Source organism: Pongo abelii, chromosome 5, assembly GCF_028885655.2.
Source record: "Pongo abelii isolate AG06213 chromosome 5, NHGRI_mPonAbe1-v2.0_pri, whole genome shotgun sequence".
Lineage (NCBI taxonomy): Eukaryota > Metazoa > Chordata > Mammalia > Primates > Hominidae > Pongo > Pongo abelii.
Window position 1 is genome coordinate 138,400,401 of NC_071990.2, and position 17,542 is coordinate 138,417,942.

Consider the following 17,542-nt stretch of genomic DNA (forward strand, 5'->3'; position numbering starts at 1 on the left):
AAGAGCAGCATTCCATGTCTTCCACATTGTAGTAAATTCTCAGATATTTGAAGATTTTAATTGATAAAGCTAAAATGACCAGTTTAGCCTCAGAGTAACACTCCAGTTTCATGATACTTTTATAAATATTATAACCTTTAAAACTTTTTTATCAGTGGTCTTAATGGCCTTTGATAATAATAAGCCAAACCAAGCGCTTAATTTTTTTAGACATATGGATTTAGGGGCAAGAAAAATATAAAGTGAATTTTAATTTCAGTGTTGTCAAACTGTATTCAGCCACAGTTTGCGTGATGTGAGTCTCTCTCTGCCTATGTCAGCAACATTAATGTTTCCAACTCAACTGTTAAGCTACTTTTTGGTGACAAAATTGTACAACTGTACTCTGCTTTAAAATTCATGCATATTTACAGAATGTCTGTTATCTGCCAGCCATTGTAATAGACAGTTTGGAATGTCTTTTTGAGGAAATGATAAAAATGAAGGCTTGGAGACAAGTAGTAACACACCTAGGAGAACCCTAAGCCTGTCAGTTTTGTTGGTATCGTGGGACATATGGAGTCACAAATGTAAATAGGGAGTACTGGAAGATATATATTCAATGGAGTAATTATGGGTTGGCACATTCCCAGGTAACATAGTGGGACCACAGACTTTGGAGCCAGACTGCCTTCTACTAGCTATATAAACTTGAGCAAGTTATTTTAAAACTTGATGGCTCAGTTTCCCCATCCCTGTAAATGGAGATGCTAGTAGTACCCACCACATGGGATTGTTGTGATGGTTAGAAGAGCTAATATACACAAATGCTGGCACATAGTAAGTACTATGTAAGTGTTTGCTACTTTTGTCATTATTAAGGCTAGAATGGATGGTGACAGAAGGCTGTCTCCTTGGGCTTGAGGCCATTTCAGCGCTCTAGTCTTCAAGAGTGAGGTAATTTTATTTTACAGCAGCAAGAGCAAGCAGCCCCATCTAGCCTTTTGTTGTCCTCTGCTCCTTGGAGGTAAAAGAGAAGTACGAATTGGGAATAGGAAGTTATCTAGAATCAGCTCTGTCCTTCCACATCCCGGTTCTTTGGAGATATTTAGGAACGTTCTATAGATTAGACATCTATTATGTAGTGGGGTGAGCATGTAGACCTTTGAGTGAGTCATACTTGAAGTGAAAAGCTGACTCCTCTATTTACTAGTTGTGAATTATGGGAAATGATACTGTGATCTACCTTGCTGGAATGTTCAGAGGACTAAATGAAATAGTATCTGTAAATACTCTGGCACATAATAAGAGCTCAAAAAAATAGCAGATGTTTTAAATGAGAATACTAGTAGTAATAATGTTTCCCATTTTAAAATGTAAGTACTTTAGGGAGAGTTAGATATTAATCATTCATGCCTTACCTAGCATTACATTAATAACAATTACATTGCTTACAGCCACTGAGGAGCTTTGTGAATAGGAATTTTCATTGCACTGTGAAGGTGAAGTAGGTGAGTGAATGTAGTGAATATGGTGAAGCATGAACCAGGACAATGGTCACCATACAAAGTTGAATATATTTGGGCATTTGATTCAAATCTGTTACGAGAGGGGCTGGGCGCAGTGGCTTATGCTTGTATTCCTAGCACTTTGGGAGGCCAAGGCAGGAAAATTTCTTGAGCCCAGGAATTCGAGACCAGCCTAGACAACATGGTGAGAGCCCACCTCTACAAAATTAAAACATTAGCCAGGTATAGTGGCACATACCTGTGATCTCAGCTACTTGGGTGCTGAGGCAGGAGGATCACTTGAGCCCAGGAGATGGAAGCTGCAGTGAGCCATGTTTGCAACATTGTACTGCCTGGGCAACAGAGTGAGACCCTGTCTTGAAAAAAACAAAAAAAACCTGTTACCAGCTGACCACTTCTACTTCATTTCAACCTATTTAGAAATTTTCCCCTAAATTATTATGTATTACCTACACACATTTGTTGAAAAAATTATGTCATAAGGAGGCAGCGTGATGTAATAGAAAAAGAGATACAACTTAAAATCCTGAATTTGCCATTACTAGCTATATCATAATTTAATTGTATATTACTTAATATATAATTAATGTAATTTAGTTGCATTTACTGTCTTATAAAGTGACTTAACCTCCCTGAACCTTTGTTTCCTCAGTCATAAGATGTACTGCTACAAGATTTAAATATCAATATATGCAAGGCTGTTCCCATAGAGCCTGGCCCATATCTGGCACTCAGAATTTTATTTTTTATTCCCATATATATTCTTCAGACTTTGTACTTGTTGTCATGTCACTATAAATATGTTCTTATATTTCTGATCAAAGTTGCTGAAAACCAGCAAAATGACAAAGACAAATTATGTCTGCAGTTTATTTTTAAATGGTTCAGCAAAAATATTCCTTCATATGCGTATGTGTAGAGAGAGAAAGATAAAACAAATGTGGCAAAATTTTAACAGTTGGTAAACTAGACAAAGGACATATGGGGGTTCATTTTATTCTTTGAGGTTTACTGTGGGTTGGTAATTTTCAAAATAAAAACATTTGAGAAAAAAGCAAACTATTTACTCATGCAAAATAAGACCCTAAAATACCTTCTAGTTAATGTTATTATTTAATGATATTAGTTTAATTGTAGAATAAGATAACTAGCGTTATTATATTGTGTTAAGTGGGAAAATGATCTTTAATTGGATTGTAGTAAACTTAAATTCTTAAAGCAGAGGATGCAGAAATACCTTTTATCTTTGTCACAGATACTGTCATGGGATTTGCCCTTATCTAGTAAGTGTCTTAACTTTGGTGTGGCTGATGGGCTTTTTTGATCCTTACGTTTATTAGCACAGAGATTTCCACAGGCAAATACTTCTCTTTCTTCCCCTTCCCCTTAAAAAAAGGTCAGCCAAAGTAAACAGATAGTATAGTTGAATATGTACTCTGCCTCACAAACCTTTCATTTCAACTTTGCCTAGTCCCCCTTACCAACAAAAAAAGGTCAGTCAGAGTAAACAGATAAGAAATGTGGCCGAATATGAGCTGCCACGCAGCTTCAAATGATCATTTTACTTCATCTTTTAAGATAGTTGTTTTTAATTCCTCTGCTTTTCTTCATCAAACCATAAGAAATCATGTGGCTAATGATACGATACTGATTGTTAACATTTGCAGGAACTACAGTTAAATTCTTTGGATGATCAGAGATTTTTAAACTGTTCCGTGCTTTCAGATATCTTAGCTAGAAATGTCTTTGTAACCCTGTCACCGTTTTTTGCTTTGTGAGATAGGTTCACCACACCTCACCAATGACTTTAGAAAAGCATCTTAATGTAGTCGTCTTTGGTTTCCTTTTAAGAACGGGAATATTTGCATTCCCCGATTTGTGTAATCCTTGCAAGGATATTTTAGTACTGAATTTATTCTATGTTAATAAAGCACATTGCCTGATGACAGGGTAGGACTTGTCTGTTTTATTGTTTTGTCCCTGGCTGCTGGGATGTGGATATGCTAAGTACATGTTTATAAATATAAGTGAATTTGAATTAAATGAAAAATTGTGATACCCTTTGGTCACTCTGACTGTAGAAGCTCAAACACTTGTATTTTAATGTGGTTCCCACTTTAAATATTTCTGAAGCAGTCATTAATAAAACAATTTAAGGTAGAAAGTCCTGTTGGGATGAGAAATCTTTTCCAAGGAGAAAACTTGCTGTTCAATTGTGGTTAAGTCAGCACTGACTAACTAATAGAATGTTACTATTTAGCACATTTGGAACCATTGTATTTGTTAACTAAAGTGACAGATAAACATTTTTATTTTTTTCTACAAATCAAGTGTAATATGCAATATACTGACAAATCTCTAAGCTTCATATACCTTTGGGTTAAGATACATATTTATATGTATGAAGCAATAACTCTCAAGTTTGTTGATATGTTCATTTTTTATGTCCCGAAAGAGTTTTTCCATTTGACTTGCTTAAATTAGAAAATTCTTGTGTTAATTACTGTCATACTGGAAAGATCTTTTCATGAAGTGAAGTATACTTTTGTAAGTTAAGTACCAGATGAAAATGAAAATAATTTCCTATAAAATAAAACAACATACATTAGTTGGAAAGAAACTTGTAAGACTTTTGATTTTAAATAGCTTGCTTTATAACTGCAGAGCATTTTCAGAATTATTTGTTACTAACATTTTTCTTTAAGAATCAAACCAGATCTGTGTCTCATTCATAACCGAATGCAAGCACATGAATAAATAGATAAATCTAAAAGGAACAAGGAATGTTAAGCCTTAGCTTAATGGAGTATAAGTCACCGCTTTGAACTTTGTGCTGATTAGTTCCAACAGAAAATTTATGGACTTTGTAAATTAATTTGCATCATACTTTTTAAAAAATCCTATTGTGCGGTTTCAATAAGGCAACTGAGTAGATTTTGTTGCATGTATTTGTATTTTTTAAATGTAGATATTGCTTTTTCTCATTTTTCATAGTAGGAAGTCAAAAGATAATATCTGAAAATGACAAAATAAATGAGCTCCATGAGCATATTATTTAGAAATATAGAGTAAAATATCAGAAGAAGCAACTAAAAGAATTTAGAGTGATTGCCTCTGAGGTGAAAGATTGAGGAAGTACAGCAGGAAGCTGCTGTTTTCTGTTACAAACCTTGTAAAATTAGTTGACTCTAATGTGTGCAATTATAGTTTTTAGGAAAAAGATAATTGAGCAGAAAAACCTGTCTTTCCCTCTCTCCATTATTTGCACACATAGTAAGCCTATTTACTTAGACCAACTGGGTACTGCCAGTCAGCTGGTAGTAGTTTACACAGTTCCCAGGGAGCATAAGGATGAATAATACACCCTTTGAGGTCTGTCCTGAAACTCTAGTCTAGAGTGTGGCGACACTAAATATTCTAAAATGGAATTCTTAAGAGATTGGACTTAGTGGAATGAACCATGTGGAGATTTAAAAAACTGTAATTATTCATCTATTTTCATCCTAAATAAAATTCAGCAAAGTCCGTTATCTTTCTCCACTATATTATTTACAGTATGTGTGTCTGTGCACACATGTGTAAAACAGAAACCATCCTTAGATAGCTTAAATATAAACAGGGAAATATTTCTCAGACTGTGGGGTCCCTCAGAGCCCAAAGGCAGGAGCACGGTGTGCAGTGTGGCCTGTGGAAGGCATTGAAACTGTACTTTGTCATTCCTCCTCCTCCTCCTGCAGGCTGATTTTTTTTCTTTTTTTACCTCAAGCTTTCATGTCCAGTTACAAGAAAAGGAACAGAATTATTTGGTCTGCTCTTTCTGTTTTTTTCTCTTTTTGTCGGTGTCTGTCTTCTCCCCCTTGTCACCCCCATCACTGTGTCCACCCTCTGCTGAGGAGAGAGTTGTTAAATAAAGGAGATGATTGTAAGCAGTGCAGACATTCCACTACATGACAGCCTGAGTAGGTTTATTCATAAATGCTTAGCTGCAGAGATGAGGACATTAAGTATTTCATGGTAATGTCACTAATAAATGACCAAAGCATAGGCAGCTGCTGTAAGCTTAATGATTGTCAACATTTAGGTGTGGGGTGAAGTTCTAAAGCAACCCCATGTGGTCACATTATCCATCGGTGAAATGCTCTTTTGCTCTAGGTGGGCACATTTTGGTGCTACCAGTTACGCTTCAGATGTACACAGACTATTCTTATCCCTAGGATAGTGATACTATTTCATGAGTAGAGTTCTTCCAGTTTTACTTCTTTTTTAGTCAACTATTTATTTGAAACTGTATTGCAAAAATTATTTCATGATTCTTTGATTTGTACCAGTAAGCAATACACAAACCGCATAGGAGTTTTGCATCTTTTCCTTTATCTCCTCTTATTGAGATGTGGCATTCTTCAGAAAGTCATCCAGCATCCCTGTGGATCTCTGCCATAAATACTCTCAGAGCAGGCCTTCCATCAGCCTGATGATTTTCTTTAATTTGTCAAAGTTCGCTAGGCTTTGTGGTATGTGGTTCCCAGGCTTAATGTTTATTGTGATGAAGTAAAGTCTGCTTCTCTAAAATACTGATCTGATTAAAGTTTTCGATGAAATATTGTGATGGACTCATTTGGAGAAGGAAGCTTAAGTCTAGAATTTTATCATATGTAACCTTCAAAGTTTGTAATTGTGGGGTTTCTGAGTATTAGTGATTGAGCATTCCAAGAGACACCTTTGAAAATTGTTCAGTAGTTTTTCACAATTGATCATGTATTCTTCATTTAGCAGGTAGTTAGGGTTTTTTTCTGTTTTAAACTTTATTTTTGTTATTATTAATACAAGTTCCAAAACCAAAAAAACAGTTTTTAATCCAGTCATGCAAATAAATGAATGTTACCATGAATAAATATTTTTGAGTGAATGAATAGTTTAACTCTATAAAATTGTTTGACAACTTTTTTTTTTTTTTTGATACAGAGTCTCACTCTGTTGCTCAGGCTCACTGCAGAGCACGGTTCACTGCAGCCTCTACCTCCTGGGCTCAAGCGATCCTCCTGCCTCAGCCTCCCAAGTAGCTGGGAATACAGGCATCCACCACCATCCATGCCTGGCTAATTTTTGTATTTTTGGTAGAGACAGGGTTTCATCATGTTGCCCAGGCTGGGCTTGAACTCCTGGCCTCAAGTGATCCACCCGCCTTGCCCTTGCAAAGTGTTGGGATTACAGGCATGAGCTACCGGGCCCGACCACTTCTATTTTTTAATCCCTTCCAAAAGTGTTACAGATCATAAAGTAATAGGCCCATGAGTCCATGTGTTCTATAGGGGGTTCATTGCAAAAGGATGGAAATCTGAGTGGTTGTAGAAAGAGAGTTCAGTGATACATAAGTTAGAAAGAGACAGCAGAGTAGACTAGAGGATGCAGTAAGTGCATATAAAAAATATTAAAAGAGAGAAAAGAAAATTCCCAGAGTCCTTGCCATGGTAGTTCAGATGTATTCTGGCTCATAATTTCCTTAGGATTTTTATTTTAAGTGGCTGACTAATGGACTCTTGGCATGGGCTTTGGCTTATGAAATTCTTTCTGTAGTTTGAAGAGTTTGGGGGATACCTGACTTGGTCTGGGCCTATTTGAACTTTCAGGGTGTTAATCAAAACTGCCTGAAGAATTCCAGATCCTGCCCACCTATATTTAAAATTTTCTGGCATGACCTAGGCCTAGAGAAAAAAATGTATGGTGCCGTCTTTTTTAGTAGAAAAAGTACTAGACATGATGTCAGGAGAGTCTGTGTTTTGGGGCTGCATTTATTAGCTCTATAACCATGGATTGCTTAATTTCTTGGACCATATTGTCTTCACCTTTGAAATGAGAATTATACCCATTGTATATTTATTTGCTCATTCATTCATTCATTCATGAGTGCCCATAAATTCTTTGGTTGACCATGTGGCAGACACTTCTATACATGCAAAAGATACAAAGAAGAATAGGACACTGTCCCTGAATTCAAGGAGCTTACTGCCTATTAAAGGAGGATAGATTTGTATTAAGAAATAAATAAATGCATGGAAGTATTATGAGTACTATGAATGAAACAAGAAACATGAGAATCTTTTTTGATGTCTTCTGTTCCATAATACAACCTGTTCCACTAGGTTGTATTAATTCTTCTGCCTAAATAAATCTCCAATCCATCAATTTTTCTTCATCATCACAGTCAGTACCTTAAGTCCAAGCTGCTATTACCTCTTTTTGGACCACTGATCTTCCCATACCCACTCAAGCCCTCAAGTCCATTCTTCTCACTGTGGCCAGAGACAGCTTTGAAGGCAAAGCTGACCATAGACAGATGTTAACAGTAGGGGAATCTGGTTGTTGAGGTGTATGGGACCCCTCTTTACTATCTTCACAAGTTATCTGTAAATTTAGAACTTTTCTAAATGAAAAATGTTTATTAAAATGTTTTAAAATAAGGTAAACTGACCACACAAATTTAAGTTGCTGCTTAAAATCTTTCAGTGGCTTTTTTTTCTTTTTTTAAAGAGAAAATCCCAAATTCTTCAAATGACCTTCAAGACCTGTTTGACCTGGCCCTGCTTACGTCCTGGAACATTTTTCCCTTTCCCTGCGCCAGCCTCATGGGCCCTTCTGGTCACACACTGTCAGGCTCCTTGCAAACAAGGGACAAGCTGCTCTTCTGCTCTCTCCCTGGCTAACTCCTCAACCTTCAGATTTGCAGCTCAGATGTCACTTCCTCAAGATGTCCTCTTAAGTCATCCTGCATTGTCTTTTGGGGCACTTGTCAATTGTCATTACATTTGTGTTTTGGTGATTTTTAAAAACATGTCAGTTGATCCCATGAACTATGAGCTGCACAGGAGGGCTGAGGCCATGTCTGTCTTGCATATGGTGCTTAGCACCTACCTGGCACATGGAAGGACTCATCAATTGTTGAATGAATGAGTAACTAAATGAGGTGAAAGTAAGTGTTGTGACATTTTTGCTCCTTGCTCTAAAGACTGCTGTGCCCAAGCGCTGCAAATGGAGAGGAGTATAATAGTGGAATTTGCTTAAAATTATAAAAACACAACAAAAATTAATGTACATGTAAGACATTGAAAAATAGCCAGAACATTGTCCCTTTCTCATAGTAAGGAAAGACTTATAAGTAATTCATGACTAACTCGTAAGTTGAGTACAGAAAAGGAAAAGAAAAAACTTTAAAAAAATATTTTAAACCTTCTGCTGAATTCATCTGTTGGCTAAATTTCAAACGTGTTAGTATAGAGATTTCAAATTACATTTAGTTAAAGTAGAAAGTAAGTAATTTCAGTTTAATTGTTGAAATGATTTTGACGTTGTATTTAATACAGACTATGATGAGCCAGGCATAGTGGTACCCACCTGTAGTCCCAGCTGTTTGGGAGGGTGGGGTGGGGAGATTGCTTGAGGCCAGGAGTTTGAGGCTGCAGTGCCCTATGATTTCACTGTCTCCAAAAAAAGTAATAATAGGCCAGGAACAGTGGCTCATGCCTGTAATCCCAGCACTTTGGGAGGCCAAGGCAGGCAGATCATGAGGTCAGGAGTTCGAGACCAGCCTGACCAACATGGTGAAACCCCGTCTCTGCTAAAAATACAAAAATTAGCAGAGGATGGTGGCGCATGCCTGTAATCCCAGCACTTTGGGAGGCCGAGGAGGGCAGATCACGAGGTCAGGAGTTCAAGACCAGCCTGACCAACATGGCGAAACCCCGTCTCTACTAAAAATACAAAAATTAGCTGAGCATAGTGGCGTGCACCTGTAATCCCAGCTACTCAGGAGGCTGAGGCAGGAGAATCGCTTGAACCCAGGAGGCAGAGGTTGCAGTGAGCCGAGATTGCGCCACTGCACTCCAGCCTGGGCGACAGAGTGAGACTCCATCTCAAAAAAAAATAAAAGTAATAATAAAATGTTTAAAGAAGAGAGATGTAATACAGTGCTGTATACTTGCATTGTTAAAGAATTGTGGAACCAAAAGCAAAAAATAACTCAACCAAGACATTATATTATGATATACAATTTAAATGAAAAATGTTCCTACAGCTCTGTAATATTTTTAATCATTGGAGGCTTATCCAGTATATTTACTTCCCATGAGGGAGATTAAATAGTCAGTGATTTCATCAGGAAAGAGACAAAAAGGCACCAAGTAGTATATATGCTGGATCAAAACAAACATTTCACTTAAGAATAATGTGCCTTATTTGACCACTTAATGATATATTATAGTATGACTTCTCCCAGCAAAAAGGAGCTCATTTTACTTACGTGATAGATGCATGAAGACCCTTGGATATATAGCACTTATGGGATGTTTGAATCCAGAAGAAGGTTGCAAGGAGATACCATGCCCACTCCCTTAATTGCAAACTTGAGAAAACTTGGAGAAACACCCACTTTCTCCCTGTTAGCCCCTCCTTTCAACTCACTGTTTCTGGCTGGAACTTCAATAGAGATACATAGAAAAACTCTGGAAGTATACTCATTAAACTGTTAACAGTGGTTGCTAATTAGAGAGTGAGAATGGGGAAAGAAATACATATATTTCTTTTGTTATTAAAAAGCCATTAGCAATTAAATAATAAATTATAGTATATTGACATACCATTTAGCATTTGGTTTTCTCAACTTAGTTTGTATAATTTACTGTATTTAACAATATTTTTGATATTTTACTACTGAATATTATTTTTAAATTATGCATATTAATATTGATTGAAAAAATTTTCCTGACTCCTGATCCCCTGGAGGTGAAGAAATCTGAAGCTTAGGTTGTCTCTGTTTAGCAAATCCTCTCAAGGCAAAAGCTGGCTTCATTTTTCCATTTACTGCTCTGAGTTCCAGTCTTTACTTGGTTTTTACTATAGTGTTCCTCACTAATGCTTTAATGAAGTTTTAAGGTGGTTATTGGTTTTTATGTTTCATTCAGGGTTTTCAGTTTTTAAAATGTTGGTCTAGAAACCAGGTCAGCCATTCTGTTGGAAATGAACCTCTCTTAGTTTATGCACCATAATGTATACACTTGGTGTGTTACGTAATTTCTACCAGAGCTGTGAAATGGTATAATGAAGTGTCTTTATGCCATTCAGTAGACCAGCCCTCCCTTCACCAAAGAGTTTCAGCATGTATTTTCTTTGATGAACTCTTTGCAAGATGCAGATAAATACTGGATAGTTTTTCCCAGGTTAAAATTATGTCTGTGATTCTGTGGTGTAGAACTCTGTGAGGCTTTGACTACTCATTAGCTGTATATTAGAGCAAATTCAGATGGACTTTTTGAATAGAATCACAGTTCTCCTGAATGTGTGATTTCCCTCATCACACACTTTCAGGCTGAAGTTGGATAGCTGCACACATGTGTCTTTGTGAGGCATCTTAATTTTCATAAGGCCCACCTTATCTTATCTCAATGCAGCTTTGTCCTAAGCTGGCTCAAAACAACAGAAACCGCATTACAGGAATTCATCAGGAGAGTATAAATAAATTCTCGTTGCTTTGTATTATCCTTATGTTCTAAAAGAAACCAATTTTTGTGGTTTACATAAAGAATATTTAGCCTATCCATTCTGCTGAAGTAAAACCTAAATTTCAAATGAAGTCAGAGAGCTAAATACCCGGATTACATCAAATTGACTTTCCCTTAGAGCCATTCTTTTAAACTGCCCTTTAGGGTGATGCCATTCATTCATAAGCAGCAGCTGGCAAAGCATCTGTATGTTTCCTCACAGATGTTGAGGATGTTCTTATTACATAAACATTGGGTTTCTTGTCACTGAACTCCCAAGGGAGAATTTCCTTCTGAGCTTTCCAGGAGCAATTTGGTTGTGGACACCATGCATTTGGGTCTTGATTGTCTCCCTTTTTCCTTTGGCTGCTAGAAAGCTTAGCATCTTGAGGTCCTTCCCTGTCAAGGACATAGAACTTCATGGAATGTACCAATTTCATTGCAGATGCCATCTTACTTTCCTACCCTTGATTTTCCTTTAACTTATTTTTTGCCATATTAAATGCCTATTTTAAAATCATTTTGAGTATTTTTTGGAACATAGTAGCCACATGCAGAATCATTTGATTATTATTTCAGATAATGCAAATCAGTGAATAACCATGTTTTAGAAATGAAATTACAAAATTATGTGTTTACTTTTGCTTCTCTAAACATTATCGGGACCCAGAAAATTAGATTTTGGTATAATTCACTGTCTCTAGAATTCAAAGAAACAAATATGCAAAGACAGTGGAGACCACTATTAGGATTTCTGAGAATGCATACAGCTTGTTCCCTCATTTGGTTGAACAGGCAGATTTTCAAAAGTAAAATCACTCTTCTCAAATATTTTGTAGATTTCGATAATCTGATAAATGAGCTATTTACTCATTGTTTCTTTGGTACCCACACAGTGGATTATCCATAGCAACAACCCTTTTCAAAACTTAATAAGGCCAACTCTGTATTTATTGGGGAAATAATACCACCAGGTTAAACAAACTGTGGCTCTTGGTTCTGTGTATTTACTCTCTTTCAAAGGGATCTGTTAAACCTTCAGTGTGCCATGTTGTAGATCATTAGAGAAGCTGAATTAGGATATGACTCTGTGATCCTGAATGTGCCATTTTTATAGTATGTTTAGAGTCAAATAAAAAAGATGATGAGCAAATAAAGCATTAGAAATAAAGTACTATGTTATGTATTGAAAACAGGACCAAATTCTTGTCTGCACAGTACAAATGAGAGCTTGATTATGGTAAATATTACCACTTGCAGTCTATGGAGGTTAAGTAGAATACGTAATATTGGCACAGGAAAATACATTTCTGTTTTTCTTGATTCTAGGAATTATATTGATGTGGAATCTGTAAGAAAGGCTGTGCCTCAAAAAAGAAAAAAGATAGTTTCAGAATTACAGAGATTTTCATAAGAGAACAGATTTTTTTCAAAGAATTCTAATTGCTGTTGAAATTTAAATTAAGCCTAAGATCTTTTATGTCAGTTGTTGAGAAATGAAGTCGTATTTAAAATCACAAAATGTTAGAGTTCATTTAATTCAATATCCTTATTTTATAGCCATGAATGCTTTTAGAAATTGCTACAAAAGCATACTGACTATCATCTCAATGTCCTTGTGCAATATAAAAACATTTTTTAAATTAAAACTTGTTAAGCTTCTGTCCTAAAAGGTATACTAATGGGAGTAGAATAATCTTTTATAAGGGTAGATTGATGTAGGGTTTTTTTAAAATATATAATAGGATGGAGTACATTTTTTTCTTATTGGATTTTTTATGTAGGGCTTAATAGTGGGGTTCTGTATTTATGAATTGGTTGAGCCTGTTTGGATAAAATCTTTGCTATGTCAAATATCTATTTTTTTGTTAATATAAGTTTTTTGGTAGTTTTAGCATTTAAATTATTCCCTTTTATTTATCTTCACAGATTCTGGAACTTTTCAAAGCCTGACTCTCTTCTTGAAACAGTGGAGCATCATACAGAGTTTACTTGTGGTTTAGACTTCAGTCTTCAGAGCCCCACTCAGGTAACGGATACAATCTCATGATATTCTCTTCTGCCCAAGTTCACAGCCAATTCTGTGTGGCATGCGTTGCTTTTATGAATAAAATTGTTGCCATTTTAGCTATATAAGCTGGAGCGTTTGAGCATTAAACTACTAGGGAATAAGAGGTATCAAGAAAGTTGACATACCTTTCTCCTCTTGAAAGACTGATTTCCCTGAGAGAAAAAGGAACCTTCCCAGGAGGTATTATCCTAACATTTTAAAGGCTTTCTCTAGGCCTCTCCCAACAGAAAAGTGACAAGAGAAAGATGGAATACGGCAGGATTGTTGCCACGGGTTGGCAGGAGTCAGGAGCATGTGGTCCTGACTCAGCTGTCCCATTAGACAGTTGAGACCATGGGCAGGCGGGTCACTACCCTTTCAGGACTGTCGCCCTTGTCTTCACACCACATGTCGAATGGGAGGCTTCTGATGGAGAACAAGAAAAGGAGAATGTCTGCTATTTAAGTTAATAAACAATATATATCTCCCTTTTTGTTCTCTTGAGGACTTGAGAGTGGACACCTTGGACTTTAAATATCCCTCAGGTTTTTTTTAAAAAAAAGCTTTTTCATTTTAGAAATTGTAAAGTCAATCAGAAACACTACAATATGTTGAGTGATAAGGCCCTTTAAATACAGAGTGTGTGAAAGAACCAGCATATCAATGAAACACAAAATAATATGTGGAAATTCTAGAGCATGACTGTGAAATTGTGCTTTTATGATAACTCTCATAAGTTAAACAAAAAGAAAATCCCACTTCACATTAATGTGTTCTGAAATTTAAATAAATATGAAAGTGTTTTTTTTTTTCTTTTCTTTTTTGAGACAGAGTTTCACACTGTCACCCAGGCTGGAGTGCAGTGGTGCAATCTTGGCTCACTGCAGCCTCCACCTCCCAGGTTCAAACAATTCTCCCACCTCAGCCTCCCAAGTATCTGGGATTACAGGCATGCAACACCACACCCAATTAATTTTTTTTTTTTTTTTTTTTTTGACAGAGTTTTGCTCTGTTGCCCAGGCTGGAGTGCAGTGGCGCAATCTCGGCTCACTGCAACCTTCGCCTCCCAGGTTCAAGTGATTCTCCTGCCTCAGCCTCCTGAGTAGCTGGGATTACAGGCACATGCCACCATGCCTGGCTAATTTTTTGTATTTTTAGTAGAGATGGGGTTTCGCCGTGTTGACCAGGCTGGTCTCAAACTGCTAACCTCAAGTGATCCACCTGCTTTGGCCTCCCAAAGTGCTGGGATTACAGACATGAACCACCGTGCCTGGCCTAATCTTTATATTTTTAGTAGAGATGGGGTTTCACCATGTTAGCCAGGCTGGTCTCGAACTCCTGACCTCAAGTGATCCACCCTACTCGGCCTCCCAAAGTGCTGGGATTACAGGCGTGAGCTCTCAGCCTATGAGTTTTTCATTTTAGGAATTAAAGATGTAATTCTGAGTTTAAAAGATTCTCATTTGGTATTAGAATGTTCCCATTAACATTAGAAATACTCATTTAAAATGACTTAATAGGATATAAGAAGAGAAAAAACTGAAATAATGATGAGTGAAATGGCATTATTTTCAGCATAAATATAATGTGTTTCAAATGAACTAGTTCCTTTTCTGATACATTTATTATAGATGGATTTTAATAAAATAATTGTACCTGTTTTCTATTTTAGTCTTAAAAAGTTGCAGTGTACATACTGAAACATGGCACCCCCAAACAAAGGATCCTAAGTAAATATTCATTAAATCCTCATCCTTATGTATTTCTATTACCTGTCCTCTGTGAGCCCAGACTAGAACCTGTGGCAGCAGCTGCAGCACCTCCATTTCCTCAGCTATGGTGCTTCCTCGCCCAGGTCTGAAGAATACCAAATGTTTTCTAAATCCTCCACACATAGTAGGCCTACCTTATTAAAAGCAACTTTGTGATGAGAGGACTTAAATCAGAGGACACACATCCCTAAGTAATAGATTTTATTCAAATTAAGATGGTGATCTGAACCAGTATTTTAAACACAAACATTTGAGTTGTGTATATTATTAATTTATATATTTTTTAAAGGATAATTTGTATTATTTTAATTATTTTTATGTACAGAAAACTCAACAGTGTACATTTAATCCAGTTTAGTGGCAGGTTCTTTAGCCTTTTTGCCTTTTCCAGCTTGGCAGTGTGAGCCACAGACTTGGGACCAAGGACATTGCCCCCCCAGTGACAGCAGATCTCATCATCTCTGTCATTGTAATTGGTCCTGATAGTTTCCACCATCTTAGCCAAAGCTCTTTTGTCTTCCGAGTTAATCTGTGTGAAGGTGACGGTGGTGTGGGTCATCCTGTGGACCAGTCTTGCCTTTCCCTTGACAGCGCAGTCAGGGACCCCCATTTTATGAGACAGGGCAGGCAGGAAAACAACCAGCTTGATGGGATCCACATCATGTGCAGTCACCGCCAGCTGAGCCTTCTTCTTCTCCACCAAGGTGGTGACGGTGTTAACCCCAGCTTGAAGGACAGGTGGTCTCTTAGTGGGGACATCCACTTTGCCAGCAGCTTTCTTCTTGGCCTGGGCCAAGTCTCTGTTTCTTCTCTTGCTTTGTCTCTGGTCTGTATTGTGGGCCAGCTTATGTAGTTGAGTAGCTGTTTGGTGGTCCCAGGGCCTGGGTGAACTGATTCATCACAGGAGGCACTTTTAGGCTCTTGTAGAGGATAGCTCTTTGCTGCCGCAGCCTGACATAGCGGGGCCATTTCACAAAGTGGGTGAGGTCCCTTTTGGGCTGGATGTCCTGTCCAGTGCCAGAATTCTTAGGCCTTTACTCAAACAGGGGATTCACCACTTTCTTGGCCTGTTGCTTCAAGACAGCAGGGGCTGGGGCCACTGTCTTGCCCTTGGTCTTCTTTCAGCATCTTGGGCGGCTATAGGAGAGAGATAATTTGTATTTTTACAAGTCACATCAAACTCCTTTCTAGGGGAGATACGAATCAAGTTCTACGTGTATCTCCATATTTTTCCTCTCACTTTTGTTCAGTTATCTATCACTGTGTAATGAACAATTCCCAGGACTTAGTGGCCTAAAACAACAATTTTATTTGCTCACAATTCTGTGAGGCAGCAATTTGGACCAGGCTCACCCTAGCAGTTCTTCTTTTGGTCTTTCCTGTGGCCACTCATGTGGTTCCAGCCATCTGGTGGCTTAACTAGGTCTGGGTGGTCCTATTAGGCCTCGTTCAATGTGTCTGGTGGGTAGTGCTGGTTGTCTTCCAGGCCGTGTGTCTCTAGGTGTGCCCAGGTCTCTGCACTTAACAGTTGTGTTTTTCCAAGAGGGCAAGAGCAAAAGCTGCAAGTCATCTTGAGAACTGGACTTGGAAGCCACACAGCATTCCTTCTGTTGCAAAGCAAGTTGTGAGACCAGCCGAGATTCAAAGAGTGGGAAATAGACTCTACCACTTGATGGGAGGACCTGTGAAGAATTCATAGTCGCTTAAAATCTGCCACACTAACCTTTGTTGGTATAGTAGGTGGTTTAAGTTTTATTTTTGTTTGTTTGTTTTGAGACGGAATGTTGCTCTTGTTGCCCAGGCTGGAGTGCAATGGCGTGATTTCGGCTCACTGCAACCTCCATCTCCTGGGTTCAAGCAATTCTCCTGCCTCAGCCTCCCGAGTAGCTGGGATTACAGGCATGTGCTACCACACCCAGCTAATTTTGTATTTTTAGTAGAGATGGGGTTTCTCTATGTTGGCCAGGCTGGTGGAAAACTCCCGACCTCAGGTGATCCGCCCACCTCGGCCTCCCCAAGTGCTGAGATTACTGGCGTGAGCCACTGCGCCCAGCCAAGTTATTTTTAATATACTATATTTATCCTTTAGTCTCATAATGTGTCAGATTTACAGATTGTAAATTAATTTAATTTTACTCTTTGATCATTTTTGATTGCCTTAGAAAGTATCTTTCTCTCACCTCTTAGTGTCTTTCCATCTGCTTTCATATACCTATTGTCTTCTGTGATCTTAGCAGCTGTAGGACCTTGCTAATGTTACTTTAAGGCTCTGTGTTTTTATATATTCTCAGTCTTAAAAGAGATTTATCTGAGTTCTTCTGTGTATAATTCTTTTTCGCTTCTCCTTTCTTAGAGATCTGAGAAATGAGGTCAAGGGCATTCTTATATTACACCACCTTTCTTCTTAACAGAATGTAAGATCTTGTCTTTAAAAGTTTAAAACTTGACAAATAAATGTCTGGGGTCATTCTTTAAGGATAATTGCTGAGAAATGCTCTACGCCCTCTCTTGTTAACCAGGCTGAAGGCATCATTTTCTTTGAAAAAATTTTTTTTTTTCTGATCACGATTTGTACAGTTCGAACATTTTATCTTTTCTTTCTTATCCTTATTATTTCTAAATTGGATACTCTTTTTCTTTTTGTACGTTTGTGATTCTAGACCTATAATACACCTATTTATA

General features: G+C 37.5%; 1 protein-coding gene across 3 annotated transcripts in view; it reads left to right on the forward strand.

Annotated features, from left to right (window-relative positions):
- The window catches only part of PEX7 (peroxisomal biogenesis factor 7), a 92,986-nt gene that overhangs the window by 61,500 nt on the left and 13,944 nt on the right, over positions 1–17,542 (forward strand). For all 3 annotated transcript variants that reach the window (XM_002817400.4, XM_063725002.1, XM_054558206.2), the window contains exon 9: positions 12,968–13,067. In XM_002817400.4, coding sequence (XP_002817446.2) covers positions 12,968–13,067 — 100 coding nt within the window. The remainder of the gene's footprint in view (positions 1–12,967; positions 13,068–17,542) is intronic.